Source organism: Eleutherodactylus coqui, chromosome 9 (genome assembly GCF_035609145.1).
Source record: "Eleutherodactylus coqui strain aEleCoq1 chromosome 9, aEleCoq1.hap1, whole genome shotgun sequence".
Taxonomy (NCBI): Eukaryota; Metazoa; Chordata; class Amphibia; order Anura; family Eleutherodactylidae; genus Eleutherodactylus; species Eleutherodactylus coqui.
Genome location: NC_089845.1, coordinates 73,855,846 through 73,879,394, shown reverse-complemented (window position 1 = coordinate 73,879,394; position 23,549 = coordinate 73,855,846). Strand labels below are relative to the sequence as shown.

Here is a 23,549-nt window from a genome sequence, read left to right as displayed (position 1 = left end):
GCATCTCCTACCTGTCTAAAGTAGTTTTGTGCGGTGGAAATTTAGGGCAGTAATAATAATGTCTTCTAGATATAGAACGGTCACAGAACATGCAGTCAATAAGACTTCAGACATCAATAAAGAGCCGACTGTTCTGCCTATTGTATGAGCTATTGTTACAAGCAGGGGACTGAAGGGAATGAAACCCTCTGTTTAATGTAACGCTGGCCTATTTATACATGTGCGGCGAGATGTAGAACAGGTACTTCAGCGCACAGCCGTGTTTATGCAGCTCAGTTTTGGGGAGGATATGCGAGTATTTTTAGAACACTTGGCCTTCCCGTCCGTGTCTGTGCATGGAGATGTGCATTCATCATTTCCAGCCTTTCTGCACTAAATCTGCTTTTTATAACTGTCAACCAGATATTCTCGTCTCTATAAACTCCGCCGTCCTCATTTACACCGGGGCACACATGGTAAACTTTCACAGTCGTTCAACATCTGTTTGTTTTAAAATGTAGTTTTCCAAGACCTTCAGTGAGGTGGGGCTCTCGGACGCCCCTAATCCGCAGCCCTCCATGCGGGGTAGCCCGCCATTTATTTGTGTTATCCATATCGCCATGTAGGAATTGAGGAGTCTTAAAAATGGACGTCAGAGAAAGAACAATGGTATGCCCACTTGGCCATTGGGGGAGGGGGTGATTAGTAACACTTACTTTCATTCATCTTATTGGTACTTCCTGCAGAATATGATTACATGTCAAGGGTTTCTCGAAGATGAAAAACAAATGTAGTAGTATTGGGGCACCATATGAAAAGTGGGCCGGCCTTTCTTCCATGGCAGACTCATCAACGAGGGACAAGCCATTCCAAAGGATTTGCAAGGTTGGCCTTGTGTGGGGCATTCCTAAGCGCTCACTCACGACCTGAAGGTTGCGAGTTCAATCCCCGCCTGGTTGGGGTAGCCGGCTCAGGGTTGACCCATCCTTCCGAGATCGGTAAAATGAGTACCCAGCTTTCTGGGGGGGTATTAAACGAATTACCTGAAAGCATAAGTTGGTGCTTATACAAATAACAAGTCCCTTCCCCTTTCCTTAAACAGTGCCAGGTCAGAGCACGCATTTGTTTTCCGACACTCTTTTAGTTAAAGTGTTGGAAATCTCTGGGAAATGGGAGTTGCTCTTGGTACGTATTTGAAGCCACTTTTTCTGACACCTTTGTGCCAGGAGCATTTAATACATCTCAATTTTCTTATTTATATTTCTTCCGACCAGACTTTTAATAAAGTATGCGTGTTCTAAGAGAATAGTCAAGCGAAGACCAGGTTAGGGTCAAGAGCTCAGGTCCACAAACTAAACGGCAATGTTCAGAAAGTCACAAGCCGAGGTGAGCAAATAGTCAATCTGAGGACCAAATACAGGAGTGCTGATACTCTGGCATCTGTTGGGCTTAGAATGAAGTTTACCTAGGCAGTCCTATTAGATTAGGTGTGCTGACGTCAGAAGGAAGTGTTCAGGTTTGGAGATAGTACTTCATGTTGGCCAATAGAGGGGGATCTGATGTATAGGATGACGCATCAGCCACTAGAGGGCGCTCCGGCTTTGAAAACAGCTGAAAGATATCATCTGTCAGGTAGAAAAAGTGTGCAGTTACTGGAAGCACCAGGCACAGTAAGTAGGTAATTGGCGTAGTTTTTTTTTTTTTTTTTTTTGCACATACACATGCAAATGCATATTTGCTACCTTTTTACTAAATCCCATAGCTTTTAATTGGCTGTTTTGGTTCATTATGTGGACCAAAATAGGGCATGCAGCATTTTGGGGTTTTTTTTTACGTGCACACGTTTGAATGCGCCAATGCAAATTAATTGTGATGTTTCCTGTCCGTTTTACGTCCATAAAAAATACGGACCCAATAAGGACAGATAATAACCCCGTGTACTTATGGTCTGAAGTTGTTGAATTTTTACCTGTACTTTATTGAAGAAAAATCCTGATCCCCGCTGACTCCTGGTCATCATTTGACCGCTACACTGAACTCGCACGCTGTGGAGGCAATGACTCGCTGGCATGACAGCATTGGAGTCCGGTGTAGCGGCATCTGAGTTTAGAGCATCTCCTCCTCAGCAAGTTGCATGGTAAGTGCCCAGTGCTGCTCAACGCTACTCGGCACTACTTTACCCCTCCTGTTGGCCTGTGTTATAGGTCAGGTAAATGAGCGCCTTCTCGGTCAGCACTTAACGGTGATATCAGCCCCTGTTAAAGGTCCCTTATACAGGGAGGCAGGTTGTACTGAATGGTAAGTGTGAGTCTCTTCAAAGTTTGCCTGTAATCAGAGACAATGCCCAGCTTCGGAGAGGTAAAGTGCGGCTCCGCTGGCAGAAGTCCAGCATTTGGCATTAGATCAGAAATATCAGCTGCCAGCACAACTGCAGCATTTATCTAGGCCAGTCTGCTGCAGGCTGACCAGTTTTCTGTATTCACCCTTTATGGCTTTCACATTTCGGGTTGCACTACTTGAAGTCTTAGGGCTCGTTCACGTAAGCGAATTTGCGCATTGTATTACGCAGTAACTAAAACCCATTGATTTCACATGTGCGTATTTTTTTCATGCAATGCTTAGCCTTAAATTTGCACACACACCTTTTTACGGCATTACAGGTTTAACCCAGCGCGGGTGTCCTGGGTAGGGAAGAGCCGGGCCGTGCTGCCTGCTGACACCCAGGCTCCTGCTCTTACGACCGGGCACAGAGAAATCTTCTTTCCCGATTGTTTAACCATATGATTGCGAGGTGCAGATGGGCTCCCATAGCAGCCGGATGCCTAACAAAAGCCTCTGTGTCTGCCATGTCACTCAGCATATAAGACCCTCACTCCAGCAGAGTCTAAAGGCCCTTTGACACACAACGATGATCGCTTAAAATTTGCTCAAAAACCATCTTTTGAGCGATAATCATTGTGTGTAGATGTGCGCCCATCGTACACTTACCATGCACCTTTCGTCCATCGCTGACCTCAGGTCAGCATGAAATCCTCGTCCCTCAGGACGATAAGATAAGACGGACCGCACGCTGTGCTCTCCACGGGCAGCGCTTATAACAGCTGATAACTTTCTTGAACGGCCGCTGTCCCGCTGGAGAAAAATAGTGGTGTCTTAAGAGAACAGACCACTGTTCTCTAAATACATGCAATGACGTACTAAAGGGCTGATTAGCCCATTAGTACCTATGCAAAATGATCGCTCAAAACTGTCAGTTACTGACGAATTTTGAGTGATCATCTGTGTGTAAATGCAATAGGCTGACGTCATCTCAATAATTCACTGCATTACAGAGGAAATGCAGTGTACTGTCCTAGTGATCGAACAATCGCATCTTCAAGTCCCTTTGAGAAACTAAAAATAATGTTGATACATTGAATATTTTTTAAACTGCAGTGTTAAAATTCCCCAAAGAACACTTTTTAAAAAAAAACAAAACAAAAAAAACATACACATAAATGATAGTGCTGCGCTTGTAACCACCTGAACAGTGAAAATATTTATTTATTTATCCCACATGGTGAACACTATAAAAAAACACAATTAGTCAGAATTGCTATTTTTTTGGTCCATCCACCTTGAAAAAACTTTTAACAAAAAGTGATCAAAAAGTTGCATGTACCCCAAAATGGAATCAATGTAAACTTACAACTCTTCCTCACAGAGCTCCATTGGTGAAAAAATAATTTTTAAAAAGTTAGACTTGGAATGCAGTGACGCAGATTCAATTTTTGTCTTAAAACTTTGTGTGAAAAGTAGTTAAAAAAAAAATTTTAAAAACCATATAAATTTGGTATTGCTGTAATCGTATTGACCTACAGACTGAAAGTAAAAGGTCATTTATGCTGAACAGTAAACACTACTTAAAAATCTAGAATTTGTTTTCTGCTACTCCAACCGCCCAAAAAACAAAATAAAAAAAGTGTTCACAGAGTCATCTGTAGCCCAAAATGGTACCAGTAAAAAAAAAAAAAAACCATTCCTGATACAGCTATGTAAATAAAAACCTAAAAATGCTTTGGATCTTGTAATGTTGTAACAGAGAAACAATTTTATAAGTGTGTTTAGTGTGCAAAAGTAATAACGCATAAGAAAAACTATATATAAAATAATGGTGGAAATTCTGTAGATTTTTTCTTTTTTTAAAGAGGGTGTAAAAAAGACAAAAGTTTTACAAAACATGTACCTCCAAAGTCATGCCATTTGAAAAATGCGACTTTTCCAATAAAAATCAAGTTCTTCTATGGCTACATCTGTGAAAACATAAGCGGTTATGGCTCTTTCAATACGACAATGAAAAAAAGCAAAGCAAATGGCTTGGTCATTAAGGCACAAAATAGGCCTGCCACTAAAGGCCCATTTACACGCAAAGATAATATTTCAAGCAATTGAATGATTGAAAGTTTTAGCGATCATTTTGCATAAAGTATTAATGAACACTGATGTCCATTAACACTTTACCATCTTCGTTTGCATGTAAAAGGGCCCCCAGGAGCTGTTTGCAGAGCTCAGCATGTGGGCTGGGCTCGAGGCACACAGCTGCATTGTTCTCGTGGGGGCTGCCAGCAAAATACAATGTAATATCCTGACTCCCGCTGAGAACACAGCATGCGGTCTGTTGAGAGGTACTTTATCTCTTCATGGCTGAATGATGGATTTTAAGTTCACCTTAAAACAATCGTTCAGACAAAAAGTGCACGATGGTAGCATTTACCTAAAACGATTATCGCTCATTTGTAGTCGTTTGAACAAATTTTAAGCGATAATTGTTGCATGTAAATGGGCCTTAAGGTGTTGTCCAGTTGTAAACTGTTGACAGTTAATCCTTAGGATAAGGCATAAATAGTAGATCAGCTGGAGTCTGTCATAGGCACCCCTGCCAATCAGCTGTTCTCTGTGCTGGCATACTGTGTTGATTTCTACAGTCAGTGGTCAGCTCCGCTCCTACTGCAGTGGCCAGGTTTAGTATTAGAGGTAGAGTTCCCATTGAAATGAACGGAAATTTGGCCTGCAACACCAAGCCTGGCCACTGCAGTAGGGAATAAAGCTGTCTGCTTCCTATAAAGTACAGCTTGGTGCAAGAATGCACCAGCCCTGCAAACAGCTGCCCTGAGACACTGATCCCTGCTGATCTACTGATGATCTATCCTGAGGATAGGGCATTGACCGTTCACAACTGGATAACGCCTTTAAAGCAGACTTGTCACAACCCCTGATGTGTTTGAGTAAGTGCTTGTATTCTCCACTCCGGAGCATGTCTTTTGATAACTGTGTTGTGCTGTTCCTCTATTACTCCTAGAATAAATTGACAAGTGGGAGTTACCATTCACCTGGTCAAAGATGTGTAACACCCAGGAGATGGTCCTGAAAGTCTGGACGTTAACCTTGAGGTTTCGGCTCATTGCTGAGTACTGGAATATCTGAGCTTGTCAAAAGGAAGACGCCAGTAAATCATTGAATGGAAGGACAGTTCTCTGAGTTTATATAATTAATGGGACCCCCCCCCCCCCCCTCCCAAAAATCACCTCATTGTTTCCGTTTCCTCTGGTTATGTCAGTGTCGCTGCTCTTCCAGGCTGTTTAAAGTTGTATTATGTCAATATTTAGATCCCATGACACGTGCGGATGACTTCTTACCAGGTTTTAGTTTCCCACGTAAATCTTGTCTGTGCGCCTTTGTCATTTAGGGTGAATCTCGCGGGTTTGTTGCTTGTGCAGCTTCTCTGCTTCTTAATATCATCAAGCTTGCTTGGATACCTTGTGAGACAAATTGAAAGAAATCAACTTAATTTGTAGACAATGTGTACGAGTCCAAAGCAGGGTTATTTGTGGTGTATTGTGTATAGACTGCTGCAGTTATCCCAAAGTGACGGTGGGCGCCCGGCAGTTCATATACTTCTAAACAAGCACTTTGCCTGCGTCTTTCAGCAGGCAGACGTGGTCTTTGCTGCATGTCTTTTAAATACAGAGTAACTGCAGCTGCGTCCCGGTCTGGTATATGTAGTACTCGGGTCTAGTAGATGTAGTACTCGGGTCTAGTAGATGTAGTACTCGGGTCTAGTAGATGTAGTACTCGGGTCTGGTAGATGTAGTACTCGGGTCTAGTAGATGTAGTACTCGGGTCTAGTAGATGTAGTACTCGGGTCTAGTAGATGTAGTACTCGGGTCTAGTAGATGTAGTACTCGGGTCTGGTAGATGTAGTACTCGGGTCTGGTAGATGTAGTACTCGGGTCTGGTAGATGTAGTACTCGGGTCTGGTAGATGTAGTACTCGGGTCTAGTAGATGTAGTACTCGGGTCTAGTAGATGTAGTACTCGGGTCTGGTAGATGTAGTACTCGGGTCTGGTAGATGTAGTACTCGGGTCTGGTAGATGTAGTACTCGGGTCTGGTAGATGTAGTACTCGGGTCTGGTAGATGTAGTACTCGGGTCTGGTAGATGTAGTACTCGGGTCTGGTAGATGTAGTACTCGGGTCTGGTAGATGTAGTACTCGGGTCTGGTAGATGTAGTACTCGGGTCTGGTAGATGTAGTACTCGGGTCTGGTAGATGTAGTACTCGGGTCTGGTAGATGTAGTACTCGGGTCTGGTAGATGTAGTACTCGGGTCTAGAACTTTATGTCCCCATAGTAAGTTCTGCACATCAAACCCTTTGTCCGTGCCATCTTGTAAAGGCATCCAGGCCTCTCCTGCCGCAGCATTGGAATGTTCTTGTTGTTCTGACATTTCACAGCCTAATTTTAATTATGTACTAATTTCATTAATCCAGACTGACCAAAGGCCCATTTAGACATGACGATTATAAGCCATCTTTTGAGCGATATCGTTGTGTGTATCTGCACTGACATTGTGCAGTTTTCGTTAACCAGTCGCTAATCGTTGTCTGTCAGCATGCTGAAAGCAACGATGAGCCTTATCAGGAGTTCCCAGCAGGATACAGCTAATACTATTGTTTCAGCTGTATCCCGTTCCCTGAACACAGGCTCGGTATGAAGAACACAGCGGTCCAGCTCTGTTTTCCATACCCCGCACGGAGCGCTCAGCTGTATAACAGCTAGGTGCTCCATGCAGAAAACAGCTGGATGCAGAAGACGATTGGTCCCACTTGTCTTCTGCATCCCCCATTTGGAGTGCAAGGTGATTGCTCAACGTTTGAGCGATCACCTTGCGCTTAAAAACACTCACCGGTTATCGCTCAAAAGACATCTTTTGAGCAATAATCGTGTCTAAATGGGCCGTCACTGACATACGTATGTAATCAAATAGAAGCAGTTTTCGGGTGGAATTATAAACTATATTATAGTGGAGGCTTATCTGGCAGAGGGCTCCCATGTGTAACATCCACAAAGATCAATATACGTTGGTATCATACGCTAGAGCTCCTTCATTAACTTAACCCAGCCATCTATGAGGTGTGTGGAGGTGCAGAGGGTCGAGCGGTACCATTGGTCTAACAAGTACTAGGTTGACTATCCCCTTGGATCTAATCTGTATAATTATTTATTCCGTCAAAGGGAAGCGATCCACCAGGATACTTTTGGATATTTTGCCAGCAGCCCGGTGTCTGATAGTTGGTCAGTAAATGCTGGTTTCTTCCTCGTTCAGACCTACAGTATATGCAAATTTTTTTTGCATAATTGCCCATCTTTAACCTAGTTTTGTCCAGTCTTTCTCTGTGTATTCTTATGTGCCGCAACCCAAGCGTTTAGCCCTGTGTACAAGAAAGGACTCTGCTAGTTTTAGGAAGATGCCATTCTTTAGCTGTGTGACAAAGGAGGAAAATTAATTGTGTATTTCATATGAAGTAATCGCACTTGTTCCAGGAAGCAGAAAGTAACATAACCTGTCCTTCGAGGTTTGCAGTTGTGAAGTTGCCTATTGCCATCTACTGCATTCAGTGTTTTCATATACTCACAATTAGTAGGTTCTGCCGCCTGGTGGTTAATCGGTGCAATGACGGAAGTTTCTTTATTCAATAACCAATAGATGTGGGCTGATAAGTCTTATCACCATGTGCTTTTGAGGTTAATGTGTATAGTATTGACTTATATTCACTGGTTACAATTTCTCTTTCAGCTTTTTGGAGAGAATTGACCACGTTAGACAAAATGACTACACACCAACAGATCAGGTGAGTTGTTATAGATGAGCTTTATGTGTGCTGCAAAATCGGCAGTGTAAAATGTATTTATATATTATGCACACTTACCGTAAATGACAAAAACACATATAAATTCCAGTGGGTTCCTGCCAGGATTAAAGTGGCGCAGGAACCATCCTTTGCTGTCCGCAGAGATGCACAGTGGCCTCCTCTGTGAGTGTCACAGTGATCACTGTAAATAGAAACCCCATACCCCACATACAGACACACCTTGTCATGTATCGGGGTAATAACCAGGAATCTGATGGGTTTTAATCCAGCCTGACCGTCCCCTCGAGAGTGTTAGGAACCACAAAAACCTCATGTCTACGGCCAGTGTAACACAGGATGTCACCAGATTTCTCTGACCCGGATGTTAGAATGTCACTTGCATAGTCCTAACCAGTTTTTCCGTAGACATACCTTGTCATAATAAGTTATTTAAAGGTACTGGATGGCATTGTGCTTGCGAAAAACTGAAAAAAATGACAAATAAAAACTACATTAAAATATATACTGTGTATATAGAACACTATTAACAGCATTGAATGAAACCTTGAGCCTCCATGTACATAGCCCCAAAGCCTCAGGCCCATGGTGGTGTGTCCCTGTGCGGTACCGCATTGATTACACCATAGGATGGCGCTGCAGGCACTTCATGTATCACTGTGCAGATGTTGAAAAGTTTAACGTGACTCTTAACATGTCGTGGCTGCTTTCACACAAGCGTTAGGGTTAGTTCAGGGTTTCTGTGTCTCTGCTCCATTTTTGGAGGAGAGAAACTGAAATAAAACAGAAAAAAATTGATTCGTTCTTTTTTTCCCCATTGATTTCATAGGGATTTCAAAAAAGCGTAAAAGCTTTAGTTTGCTTCCGTTCCGTTAGGCTTCCATTTTGGGATGGGGTTATGACAAAATAGCGCAGTTTGCAGCTTTATTTTTTTTGTCCAAAAAAAAGCCGACAACCGGATGAAATGGAAGCCTTTACATTTGCCTTTCATCTTTTTTTAAAAACCCAAATCAAATCAATGGGGGGAAACAATCAGTTTTTTTTCTCTTATTTAAGTTTCTCTCCTCCACAGAGCAGAGTCGCAAAGATAACTTTATGCAATTTCTTCCAAATGGATTGTTGTGTTAAGATAACAATAGCTTACAGGGAACCCATCATGTACTTTCTCCTGTCCTCGCTGGAGGCAGCATAACGAGGGGACAGACGGTATTAGTGTATCTTGATGCCACCAGGAAGTCCTGGTGGAGTCAAGATTGACAGGGGGTGACGCTGATTGGCTGCACAGCAGGCTGTCAAATGAGTCCTGGAAGGCCAGAAAAAGTTGGGAAAATACAGACAGTGCCCAGAGCTGCAAACGGCCAGCCACAGCTGCAACTGCGTTACCCCGCAAAGGAGGCACAAGGCGGACCGCGGCTCAGTGTGGTAGCACTGAGGGAAAAGCGTCCTGAAGCGGCTTTTCCTGCATCGGCGGGGGCCTACAAGAGGCACCCCGAAACCCCCACTGGATGGACGTTTTAGATCCCGGAGGCTGCGAGGAGACGACCGGGCCTGGTGGAGAGAGAGGGGTATGTGGCAGCCGCAGAGTGCAGGAGCAGACGCCGATGGACTTTCCCCAGCCGATGCGGCTTTTTCCGATGCGGCTTTTCCGATGCTGGAGCACACGCGTTGACGGCAGCACCTGTCACCAGGGGGAGCGGGCAGCATGGATATGACAGTCCCGCGGCTGAAGCACAAGACGTCAGTGTGGCATGTGTCAGTGGGGGAGCATCGTGCTGGGACCTGACAGTCCTGCCGGTGAAGCAAAACCACTGGCGGCAGCAGCTGTGAGCGGAGGAGCGGGCAACACGGAGCTGAGTGTCCAGCCGGTGGACCACAAGCGGTAAGGGTGGCATCTGTGAGCGGGGGACCTTAGGGTGAGGGTAACATTTATTCTTAGGGTTACATTATTAGATGTTCAAGCTGGCATGTTACAGCGGTAACATGGCAGCATTTACAGCTAATAATTTAGGCGTACTAGGACCTTGCAGCCTTGGCCCAATCGGGAGCTGGGGGTGTGAGAGGGGCGTTCCTCCTTTCAAACCCCTAGCTTCCGGTGGCATCAAGATACACTAATACCGTGATAGGCATGCTGACTACAGCAGTCTGTCATCTATGGGGTTATGTAAAAGAACATACAGCTTGTTACTGCAGCTCACAGCTAGCAATAAGTCCAATTGTTCATGAGGTGTTGCCAGCTCCCCCCTCTCTTCATGATTCACAGTCTTTTAGTTGTTACACTACATACTGAGAAACTGTCAGTCACAGAGGGTGGGCAGTGTCAGCCGCGCCTCATGTATAAGTGTGACTTATCTCTTGCTGGAAGCAGCAGGAAAAAGCCATAAGTTCTTAAAAACCCTGCTCATTACCCCATAAGTGACAATCACAGGAATCACTACTTGATAAAGTAGTGACAGACATGATAAAGTACTTGATAGGTTTCCCTATTAGATAACTAGTTGCAGAAAGCTATCCCACACAAGTTAAACTTGGCTGCATCTGTATGGTGCCTGGAAGGAGATGCTTTCCTGCATCTTTATAATACGGCATCTACATTTATTTTCTGTCAGATTTCAAATGAATGTGAGAGAAAATTTCTGTGGGCCTCCAAATGAAGTCAGAGGTATAGAATAGCCCTGAGGACTTCCATAAATTGTTTATTAAGGCTCAGCCAATCAATGCAGCGCTTGATAAACCAATCACAGCCATTCAATGCGAAGGCTGTGATTGGTTCATCGAATGCTGCATTGATTGGCTGAGCCGCTGCGCTCGAGAATCAATCAGAGCCAGCGCTTCTGGGAGGCGAGATTTATGAACCCTCTAACCAGGAAGCAGCGGCTGAATACTGCAAACCAGTGTGGCAGAGTTTCAAAAGGAGACATGCGGTGGAGCGGACAGCGCCTGTTAGGTAATGTATTGTGTCTTGGTTTTTTTAAATGCAGCAGTGGCAAAAATCCCAGCAAAAGAGCGCTACAAAGTCACCATTTCACTCCCCTCCCTAAAAAACGTGGTCACTGTGAGAGCTGGGCTGGGGGTCACCAGAGATCACATTATTACCAGGCCAGTAGAACAAAACAGCACTGCTGCTTCCTCTGCTCACTGCATAACACTCATTGAGCACTATGTAGGCTGGATAAGAGAAGTCAGAAACTGTTACCTACTACTTCTGTCTTCTCCTCAGGGTACTTGGCTGTCACCTGACAGTCAAGCACCCAACCTGCTCCTGCTTGATTGCAAGAGCCTTAATCTTGCACTTACATTTATAGGGCTGTGGTTTTTATATTTCAGTACTGAGCACCGTGCATGTATGGCACTTAGTCAGAATCAGGTTAAAAATCATGTCTGAGTACATATATGTGACCTTCATAAACTGATGTGTAACATGTTCCTGTGTTTCAGGATTTATTAAGATGCAGAGTTTTGACATCAGGGATTTTTGAAACGCGATTTCAAGTAGACAAAGTAAATTTTCAGTAAGTACAACTTTTAATTCATTTTAATTTTGTTTGGAAATTGATTTAAAGGGAACCTGAGCTACGTCATGGTGCTCTTCAGGGAGGCGACCAGCAGCCAGGGGTAGATTATTTTTTAATACTCACCCGCTTCCGCATTCCAACACTGGTTGTCAGTGAAGTCCGTGGGCGGCCTGAGAATGTGACTCTCTACAGCTCTCTAGAAGTCTATGGGAGTACGCCTGCACAGCGATCTGAAAAGACTCAGAGTCCTGGGAATGGCAGAGCGGGCGAGTATTAAAAAAAAAAAAAAAGACCTCCCCCGGCTGCCCGTCACCTTCCTGAACAGCATCATAACTTAGTTTATGAGGTGGCAGGTTCCTTTAAGGCTGGAGTTGGCGCATATAGTATCTGTAGATGATGTGGCTTCGAACTGTCCACTTGTAGCTTCTGTACAAGACAGATACAGTGTTTATATAGTGATACATTGTGTGACAAGTTCAGCATCCTGGATCTTCCTGCTTTTGCTATGAAAATGTCACTTCAAAGTAAACCATTAGAAGTGCAGAAATTTCAGTGCATTTACATCTTATGCCCTGGACTTTCATTCTAGAGAATTGACTTGTGCAGCTACTGTCATTCTACTATGTGTGGGGACTTGGAATGTGGGCAGTTTTCCTGTAAGATGGAGTGACTGCTTGTGCCGTCGCAGTACGTCCTACAAACTAGACTTGCATGTGCCATCACTAGTCTGTGACTTTAAAAGCAGTCCTTCCTACTAGTATTAGTCACTGTATGATCCCGATCAGGGGACCTGCAAGAAGTCTGTATCTCACACAGTGCTATCCTAAATAACTTGTGCTGACAGGCTGTTACTTGTGTCTTTCCAACAGTATGTTTGATGTAGGAGGACAAAGAGATGAAAGAAGAAAATGGATCCAATGTTTTAATGGTAAGTGGCAATTTCCTCCATGTTATAATTTTCCTGTTCTGCCAGGCTCATCAAACAGTACCAGCTGTGCGAGCCTCTAGCACGGAATATGCTGTAAAGTCTGGGTATTGACGAAGAAGTACAATGTTAATCTATGGCACTTTCATGTCTTACTCTCTTGACATCACCCGTTGCTGTTCTAACGAATGAGGATTTCATATGAACTAACTTTGCAACTTACTGCCAAGGTCATGATGCTTTTTGCATGGCAGTGCCCATCACATGCCCCTCCATTCTGACTATATGGCCTGTTCTTAGACATACAACCAGCAGAGATGCCTTGCTATGTGCATTGACATTCAGACAGGCGACAGAATGACATGAACAAGGCATTTCTGCCCCAATGAAAATGATTTGTGAGAGGTTTAATACTGTAGCAGCAAACATATGACTTAGTTCCTGCATTAGGGACCCATTACCAAGAGCCTCACAAGATACGTGGATAACCGGGCCCTGCGTTATAATGGAATTGCATACATAATGGTTAAGGCTGGCTGAATCAACCCTCCTATGACTAAAACTGGGCAAAAGACATCAATGGCAACCGAGCAATAGAATCACTGACTTAACGCCTCAGTGACCAGCCTACTGTTTGCCTTAAGGACCAAGCGATTTTCATTGTTGCATTGCAAGAGTCATAACTAGTTGATCTAGCCGTCTGAAGGCTTTTTATCATAAAATGTATTTTTTAATGGCACTACTCTAAGGTACATCTAATGTATTGAATAACTTTTAGTACTTTTTTTTTTTTTTTTGGGCGGAGGAATTTTTCTCTATATTAAACTGTTTTTGTAGTCCCTGAAGGGGGCTTGAAGATGTGATCACTTGGATAGCACACTGCATTACTTATGTAGAGCATTCTACTAAGCTTGTGAGACTCTTCCAGAGACGGAGTCTTTGTGCACCATTAATCTGCACCAAATCACATAGGTAATGCAGGTGCTTCTGAAGGTTTTAGACCAGGTTTCAGCGCTCTATGACCTACCGTTCTTGTATTTCAAATATACACAAAAAATTGAAATAGAAACGCAAATATTCAAGATTCACTGGCTGTGACATTGGGGCAAAAAAAAATCTAATGGTCGCTACTAATTTTTTTTTTTCACTGACTAACATGGCATACAGTATGTAGGTCTCACTAGTGGGAAAAAAATAAAGTTCTTAACCTGTAGGGCATCAGTCATGCAGGCATAGGGAAAACGTGAGCCTTTTCACATCTAATTTTGGCCCTACCTTTCCCTGTATGCATTGGGAAAGCTCCTGGTGTATATGCAGAACACACCCATATACACATATGTATATGTTGGTATACAGTACCTTTTTTGTGGCATGGAATAGCATATTCGACTATTCCGTACAAAGGTATAAAAAACTGTTGCATACTTTTTTTTGGTACAATGGGAGCCTATTAGTGACCTATCTATCCCATTGTATGCCCCTACAGTGGAATATGTCGCAGCCTTCTGTTGGCGGCAAACATTGGAAGAACCTCCTGATGCTTACCTCCCAATGTAAGGCTCTTAATAGATGTGAACAGAATCTAAACGGGCTTTCACCGATGACTGCTCCCTTTCGTATAGCAGGCTGATCACTGGAGGGGCTTATACTGCAAAACTAAGTGATAAAATGGGGAAGTTGCTGATACAACCTTATTACCTCTACCGCAGTCTGACATGACATACTGAACACCGGGTAATACATGCCACATGACGATTCCTCCTTAGATCGAGACCCTTACATAAGATCATGTGAACTAGAGTTCTGCCAAGAGTCACCGTACGAGGAGCGTTCATTAAAGATTTCCACTGACCCACTTCCTGTGGACTGAGAGGAAAGATTCTTGGCCCAGTTATTAGTCTTTCTCTACATGAGTGCCACCTAGGGGGACACAAACTTCTCCCATCTCTTTATGCAACTGTAAACACCTCACTTGTAGAAGTCAACAGATTGCTCCAAAAGCCACGTTGTGACTTTGGAAATTGGAGTCTCATCATTTTGAAAATGTCCTTCAAAAATGACTTCATTGTTGGAAAGAGGTGGAAGTCCGATGGTGCGAGGTCGGGGGATTTAGGGGGTATGCTGTAGAATTTTCATACCCGGAGCGTGCTTCCATCTAAGCAACATGAGAGCTGTGAACTGGGGCATTGTCTTGCAGAAGCTGGATACCTTTGGTAATCATACCACGTCTCTTGGCTTTGATGGCCTCCCACAATTTCCACAGCAGAGAAGGATAGTACGCCGCAGTAATCGTGGGTACCCTTTGCTGGGAAATTCATTAAGACTACTCCATGCTGGTCCCCTAAGACTGTGAGCATGACCTTGCCTACCAAGGGTTGGGCATGTGCCTTCTTCAGGCATAAGTCTCTGGATCATAATGATGGACCCAGCTTTCATCCTGTGTGATCAGTCTGATAAAGTCCTCCTGGTTTCCATGGCACATTGTCAAAATAGCCTGGGAGCATTCAACTAGTTCCTGCTTTTGGAAAGGTGTGAACAGCCGGGAAACTCAGCGAGCCGATACCTTGTGCATATGATGATGGTCTTGGATGATTTTTTTTCCACGGACCCCACACTAATCTTGACATTCTGGGCTAGGTCGCAAACGATTAAGCGGCGATTTTCCAAAATAGCAGCCTACACTTTCTATATGGCGTGCTCATTGATAGTGGAGTGGGGTCATCCTGGAATTGGAGCTGTATCACCCAAGTCTGACCACATTTGAATTGACGATGCCAGTTCTTGACTACATCCTATGATGGGGAATCCTCCCCATAAACCTCTTTCATCTCATCGAGCGTCTCTCTTGCTGTGCGGCCTTTCAAGTAAAGGATTTTGATGACTGCTCTGTAGTCCCCTGGGTCCATTATCAGGCCTCGCACCGCTTCAGCACCTGTAAAAGAAAGACCGTTATCTGTTCAGCGTTACAAATTGACGCATAACCTATAGAGACTTATATCATTACACACGTGCAGGTTCAGCATCCTGCGATAAATAGAAGTGGGTCAGGGGAAATCTTTAACGAACGCCTCTCGTACAATCTTTAGGATGGGACAGAGAAGAGAACCTCAATCTCTTCATTCAAGCAGTTTATTCTGCCGGGTGTCTTATATATGGCAGCCATTTACTAACTGCTTATCTTTCTCTTCCAGATGTCACCGCTATCATTTTTGTAGTTGCGAGTAGCAGTTACAACATGGTCATTCGAGAAGACAATAACACAAACCGACTACGAGAAGCACTGGACCTGTTCAAAAGTATCTGGAACAACAGGTACAACTTTGTCCGAATTTGGAAACTGTTAAATCTGTCTTTATGGTGATGTGATAAGTGGTATAGTTTATATTAAAGGGCTTGTGCTGCGATGTACAACGCTTCCATTAACATTAACCACAACCTCTGTACATGGATGATGATCATACAGGTACACAGAAATTTTTTTTGTAAATCCACAAAAAGCACCTAGAGTCGGGGTAGAATATAGTAAAATTGGTGACCGGGGTACATGACATATGTTCCTGTTATGCGGGTTGTATTCTTGTCTGAGCACCTGACGCCCATGCAAAACGCCTCATGAAGAATGACTAACATTAATGCAGGGATTCAGAGAGGTGGGCACTCTTGAGAAGAGGGGGCTTTTATTTTATACTTTTTTTCATAGTTTTCAGTTATTTTTTAAGCTTTTTTTTTTTTTTTTTTTTAGATTCCCTAGTTTTACTGGGAGGTTCAGGGATATAATTCTTTTCCACAGGGCTCAGAGGGGTGGACCCTTTTTTTTTTTTTTCGGATGATGTTATTGCTCTCATGGTTACTCAAACTAGTTTATATGCCCACATTTTCATCTGCGAAGACTCCAAATCCAGTTTTGCAGCTGGACTCCTTTGGATGCATCAGAGATCAATACATTTTGGGGCGCTGTGTTATATATGGGGCTAGTAAAGAAGCCGAGCATTAGAGCCTCCTGGAGCTCGGATATTTTATACCACGCCCCAATGTTCCGCATGGATATGGCAAGGACGCATTTTGAAGCGGACATAAAATTCCTGCATTATAATGATAATACGCAGTGCCCACCCAGGACCCCAAATATGATCGCTTATATAAAATCAGGCCAGCAATACTGCATTTCAATGCTAAGTTTGCCCAGCTCTACACCCCGTAGATAAACCTTTTCTGTAGGTGATTTCCTGCTTCATTTAAAAGGGAGGCTTAAATTCTGCCAGTACCAGCCGGAAGAGGGGGAATGGTATAGCATGAAAATGTACCTACCAGCTGTGCGAGAGCACTTCGGGGTACACCCATAACTTTTGGCTTTATGAAAGGAAGGACACCAAAATGACCCCTTCCTGGGAATTACAGGATCAGGGTCACCAACTCCCCCTGAATAATTGCGGCCCGGGATCGTGGCCGCTGCGGGGAGTGCGAGCCGGGATCGTGGCCGCTGCGGGGAGTGCGAGCCGGGATCGTGGCCGCTGCGGGGAGTGCGAGCCGGGATCGTGGCCGCTGCTGGGAGTGCGGGCCGGGATCGTGGCCGCTGCTGGGAGTGCGGGCCGGGATCGTGGCCGCTGCTGGGAGTGCGGGCCGGGATCGTGGCCGCTGCTGGGAGTGCGGGCCGGGATCGTGGCCGCTGCTGGGAGTGCGGGCCGGGATCGTGGCCGCTGCTGGGAGTGCGGGCCGGGATCGTGGCCGCTGCTGGGAGTGCGGGCCGGGATCGTGGCCGCTGCGGGGAGTGCGGGCCGGGATCGTGGCCGCTGCGGGGAGTGCGGGCCGGGATCGTGGCCGCTGCGGGGAGTGCGGGCCGGGATCGTGGCCGCTGCGGGGAGTGCGGGCCGGGATCGTGGCCGCTGCAGAGTGGCAGAAGGAATGTGAAGTGAAGGCCTTTGCTGCATTTTCGTTTGCCATTTTACTGAGACCGTTTTTTTCTTTTTTTTTTTGTTAGATATGTGACAACCCTAGTCAAACTCCTGGAGGGAAATGTAATGGTGGCCATACTGGTCGTCGCAGAGCTAGCCAAGAAATAATTATAGAAATGGGAAACTGTTTTTAAAGATGGTGTTTAAAAAAAGTACCACTCGTGGGCTTATATATTCTGATAGCTTACAGCCTCGCTCTCACAGCGGAATCTCGCCGCAAGATCCAGTATTTTACTGAATGCTAAGAAAATCTACTCTGATTCTGCAATCCACATACTGGGGGGGGGGGGGGGGGGTTGATGTATCAATTCTTGGCACAGTTTGTGTGAAATCCAAAATGGTGTTGGGCCGCCATACGTGAATGATGATCGCCTTGTGTAAATGGCCCTTTTTGGCTGGCTGATTGCACCTTTACACAGGCAGATGATGGGGCAGGTAAATGGGCTTAACAATACCCTAGAAAAACACAAGAAAATCCTGCTGCTGCTGCTGCTGCTGCCGCCTATCCACGTATATACAATCCTTATTGTGGCCACATGGTGGCAGCAGACACCTAGAGGTCTGACACTATTAAGCCGCCGTGTTCAGTAAAGCTATAGCAGCATTTATCATCTCCATTTCTAGAAGTTAAAGACATGTTCTGATGGGTGGGGGTCCGGGTGCTGAGACTCTCAACAATCATTAAAACAGGCATAAACCTGTTTATTTTACTGTCACGGCTCACAGTGACAGCCAAACGGGTACAGTGCTTAGGTGAGCGTTTCTGCCTGTTCATTTTAATGATTGTTGGGGGGTCTCAGCACCTGGACCCCCACCAATCAAAACATGTCAGAAGTTAGAAGAAAGTTTAGTAAAACTTCTAATTGAAATCTATATTGGTGATGCTGTAAATTAGCCAAGCACAGTGTTAAGGCACCAACAAGAGAAGAGTGTGAAGCTATGGCGAAAATTTACTAAGCCCGGCCTTTCCAGTGTCAGGCTTAATGCGATTGCCCCTGACATGATGAATCCATGAAGAGGCGCAGGCAGCGCACCCCCCGCAGCTCAGTGTGGCTTTTCAGAAATGTGCGCCAGGTCCCACCCGGTTTACATTTCTGGTTTAATTTACACGAGTTTCTGGCATAAATTATACATGAATCTGTTGGTCTGGGTGATAAGCTCCGCCCATTTTGTGTTTTTGTTTGTTTGTTTTTGCTTTTTTAATTGGCAGTGTTGGTGTAGAAGGTAAAAAAAAAGTTGCAGTTTTTTGCGCAAATACTAGCTTTTGCACGCATCTGTGACTTTGGTATGCCAGACACTGGCGTAAGTAAAATGGTTCATGAATGTCCCCTGTGTTTATAATTGTGGAGTCATTTAGAGTTTCTGTGATGCATATTAAATTATTAGAAGTATTTTAGTTCGGGCCTCTATGCAGACACGCCTGATCTCTCACTAGTATGTTTTGTGCCTCCGCAGGTGGTTACGGACTATATCTGTCATTTTATTTTTGAACAAACAAGATATGCTGGCTGAAAAGGTCTTGGCAGGGAAATCAAAAATAGAAGATTACTTCCCAGAATATGTGCGCTACACTGTAGCAGACGATGGTAAGAAGTCACTGGCACTGCATTACCAGATTACAGGCTGCCTGCAAGAAGAGTCCATGTCCCCGCTATACTTGGTCAGGGGTTCCCTCCACATTATCTGCATCTGACTTCACTAGCAACTTTGATGATCATGGAGACTCTTTAATCCACAGGACCATGGCCGCTAGTATTTTCATGGGGACAGAAGCTCTTCTCACAGGTAGCTTGTAACTTAAACCTAGTAAGGCACACAGGAATAAGGTGCTTTATTTTTTTTAGCATCTTAGAAAATGTAAGTGGCTTTTCTATAGAGCCTTCACTTGGGGTTAGTCCGTTCCCAAAGGCACACACTATCTGGTCAAGAGCAAGATCGCACTGAAATAACTCATTGATTTATATGCTGTGGAATTGTCCTGAGCTATGAATTTACTGACTAGGGGTGGTATCTAAGAACCCATATTGGAATAGACATTTGGGACGTTTTGAACAATCTCTTGTCCTAATTTATACAACAAAGCAGAAGTTTTAAAAGCCCTTTTATGTTTAAAACATTTTTTCTTTAGAAATTCTATATAACATAGAGGGAGACAATAACACTGATTTAAGAATCCTCATCCAAACAAACCAGCAAGGCCACACCTGAGCTCTCTTCACCCATGTGAAGCAGACCAGGGCGCTATTCGCACCACGCGAGGCAGCACCCATCAAAGACCGGGATGGCGAATTATTACAAAAAGAAAATCAAATCAAGGATATGTGGCGAGAATATACAGCAGAGCTGTATGCAGGCAGACAGACAGGCAACGTGTTGGATCACGTACATCAAGTAGAACAAGAACCGGGCAATCTGGAGGAAGAAGTCACATGGGCCCTGAAACAGCTACCAAACAAGAAAGCTTCGGGCATCATTTACATACCAGCCGAACTGCTCAAACCAGTGTCAGTGAAGATCCTAACTAACCTATAGCAAAAGATCTGGAGCTCCAAACCGTGACCCAAAGACTGGACAAGATCAGTCTTCATCACACTTCCATATAAAGGTGATGCTCCAGAATGTTCCAATTACTGCACCATCGCCCTCATACCTCACACAAGCAAAATTCTTTTTAAGATCATACAAAAACCCATTGCGGCAATTGTTGAACGGGAACTGCTGGACGTTCAAGCTGGCTTCCGCAAAGGCCGTGGCACCAGAGAACCTGCGCCTGGATCATGGAGAAGACCCAGTATCAAAAGGCAGTGTACATATGTTTCATTGACTACATCAAGACATTTGATTGTGTTGAACATGACAAGCTTTGAAAGTGTCTGAAGCAAATGGGCGTCCCAGAACATATTGAATGGCTTTACAAAAACCAAGAAGCAACAGATAACACCACCCCGCTTGCGGAAAGTGAAAAGGACTTGAAATACCTTGTCCAACGAGTGCAAAAGGAAAGCAAACGCTTGGGACTGTACCTCAACAACAAGAAAATGAAAGTCATGACTACGGTGAGCAATGGTACAGTGAACACAAACATCAACAACGAAGAAGTCGAGACGGTCCAAGATTTCATCTTCCTTGGATGCAAAATCGATTGCAACGAGCAATCTGGACCTGGGATCAAGAAACGGATTACACTTGGTAGGAATGCAATGCAAGGAAGGTAAAAGATCTGGCAAAGCAAGGATATTAGCATTGCAACAAAAACCAGACTGCTCAATGCAATCGTCTTTAACATAATGATTTATGGTTGCGAAAGTTGGACGCTCAGGAAACCAGACAGAAGGAAAATTGATGCGTATGAACTCCGGTGCTGGAGGAGAATACCTTGGACTGCCCTGATAACGAACACGATAGTGTTAGATCGCGTCAAACCGAAAATATCACTAGAGGGCAAAATCATCAAACAGCGGCTCTTTTTTTTGGACATGAGATGTGCGCTAACTCACCGGAAACAGTACTGATGCTTGGCAAGGTCAGTGGGAAGAGAAGATCAGGATGACAAAGAACAAGATGGCTGGATTCAATCAAGGCCCCCCCAACATGTCAATTGCTGAACTGAAAGAAGCCATGAAAGACAGAAATACATGGAGAACATTGATCCATAGAGTGACCGAGGGTCGGATGCAACTAAACGGATAATCATCATCATCATCCAAACAACATCCTAAATAGAACCTCAATCTTGTTGCCATTTGCTAATTACACTCTTAAGCCTCATTCACATGACCATGTGAGTTGCGTGATGCATGTGCTGTCCAATGTGTGAGACAGTGTGCATTTGCATCTTGTACACTCTTTCATGGAACAATATATGGGCGAGAAAAACTGCTGTGTGAATGGGCCCTTAAGATCATTCATGTACGCGCCAGAAACTACCTGACTCTGACCCGTCTACTGGCCGGCGCTGGTAATTGCAGGCACTGGTCTCACTGATTTGTAATCACCCAAATAGTCTTTTAAAAGCCTTCAAATCAAATCCACTTAGTCCTACAGACAGTACTGGAAGTTTGCTATGAATTTTGGTTTGAGATCTTTATTTTCAGCCTATATGATACTTCATTGTCTAAATCTTTTCTATAGCAACACCAGATGCAGGAGAAGATCCCAAAGTGACGAGGGCCAAGTTTTTCATCAGAGATGAATTTTTAGTAAGTGTTTTGAGTACTTTTATTGTCTTGCACGAGACTTGAATCACAGATTGTGTTAGTTATAAAATAATGAACTGTTTCTGGAACTTAACACAAAGGAGAACATAGTAGGATAGATATGACAGAACATCAATAACCCCCTCCCAAGCTCTGACACTTATTTTCCTGGTCAAACCCATAAAGTCAACCCTAATTACAGATTTGCTTGTCAGTCTGAGTGTCCGGATTGAATGGCACATTTGCATGATTGTAACTAAATTCGAAATATTACTTTTCCCAGCATGTTTCCTCTACTACACACTAGTGCCATAGTTTACCTACACAGTGGTGACACCCATCAGGTATTTGCATTCCTGCCGCCAATGAAGAAGCATTTGCCAAATAGGCAGCAGGTAGGCCATGCTGGTAATAGTGGCGGTTAGAGCCTTGTCCGTGACTAGATTGGCCTTTCTCATGCTACTCTTGGTCATGCTCCCAACCATTGCGTCTCAGGTATTGTACAGAACACTTTTACCTCCCCCCCACCATCACCACCACCACCACCACCCCTCAGTGCATTCTTTTCCCAAATAGTCACTCATATTGCATAATCTTCTGATTCAGCTTAAGTAAAGTTCATTTTGTAGGACCTGCAGGTTCTGTAACCTGCTTCTCCTGTGCAGAACATCAGTGGCCCCTTATACAGATGAGAAAACATTCCTTCTCAAACCTTGTATCAGATAAGCAGCCCAATCCTGTTCTTCTTAAAGGGGTTCTACCACAATTGCAAGCTATCTTCTATCCACAGGATAGGGGACAACGTGAGGATCAGTGTGGTTCTCACTGCTGGGTCCCCTGCTGATCTTGAGAATGGGGGTCCAGTGTCCCTCGTCTTCCTCCTCCTCAGTGGGTGCCGCTCAACTCTTTCCATCAACCCCATTAAAATGATCGGAGCTCTGACTGCGCATGCTTGGCCAGAGCTCCATTCACAGTGACGTCACTGCGATGGGCAAAGTGACCCCAAAAGTGAAAGGAGAGTGGAACACAGGAGTCACATTCTCAAGAGTGGTGGAGGTCTCCGCGGTGAGGCCACCACCGATCATCAAGTTATCCTATATCCTGTGGTGTAATTGTTATGCAACCCCTTTAAGGGCTGACTCACACAAGCGTATTACTCGCTGCTGAACCCCCATTGATGTGCATTGGAGCACTGAAACATGCATTTTTCACAAGTGTGGTAAAAAAATGCTATTTTATCCTATTTTGGTGCATATTACATGCATTCTAGTCTATAGGTGCATGAAATACACAGTGAATACGCATGTTGCATAAAATATATGCAGTAAACATGCATGTATGTGCTAAGAGACATAAGAAGGACAGTTGAGATATCCTTTGGGCTTGTTTATGTTTTTTCTTAAGCTCACAAAATCTGCAGGCAATACACGTACAAAACGTAACACATACCTGTTAAATACCCATGTCCATACGCAATAAAAAAATTAAGCATTTTGCCCAACAAATATGCATACCCTCTTGCGAGTGAGCCTTAAGTTACAGCTTGTAGAGGGTAGAAACAAGCAGACAAGCAACTGACCCTCCCACAGGTTGAAACCGGCTGAGAAAAGAGCTGTGTACATTATTGGTCATCACATTCCTAAGACTATTGAGCACCTTGCTTTGCTTTATGGTTTTAGCGGGGAATCCTCCTTTAATGATAAAAATGCATCTAAATCTGTGGACCTTTGCATTTTTAAGAACATGAATCTATAAAAACAAGTTCTGATAGTAAAGTGATGTGACCCGAGCGTCTGTAA

General features: G+C 44.2%; 1 protein-coding gene across 2 annotated transcripts in view; it reads left to right on the top strand.

Annotated features, from left to right (window-relative positions):
* Positions 1–23,549, top strand: part of GNAL (G protein subunit alpha L) — a 238,693-nt gene that overhangs the window by 212,618 nt on the left and 2,526 nt on the right. For both annotated transcript variants that reach the window (XM_066579529.1, XM_066579530.1), the window contains exons 6-11: positions 8,093–8,147; positions 11,601–11,674; positions 12,547–12,605; positions 15,794–15,914; positions 19,010–19,140; positions 21,686–21,753. In XM_066579529.1, the coding sequence (XP_066435626.1) occupies positions 8,093–8,147; positions 11,601–11,674; positions 12,547–12,605; positions 15,794–15,914; positions 19,010–19,140; positions 21,686–21,753 (508 nt within the window). The remainder of the gene's footprint in view (positions 1–8,092; positions 8,148–11,600; positions 11,675–12,546; positions 12,606–15,793; positions 15,915–19,009; positions 19,141–21,685; positions 21,754–23,549) is intronic.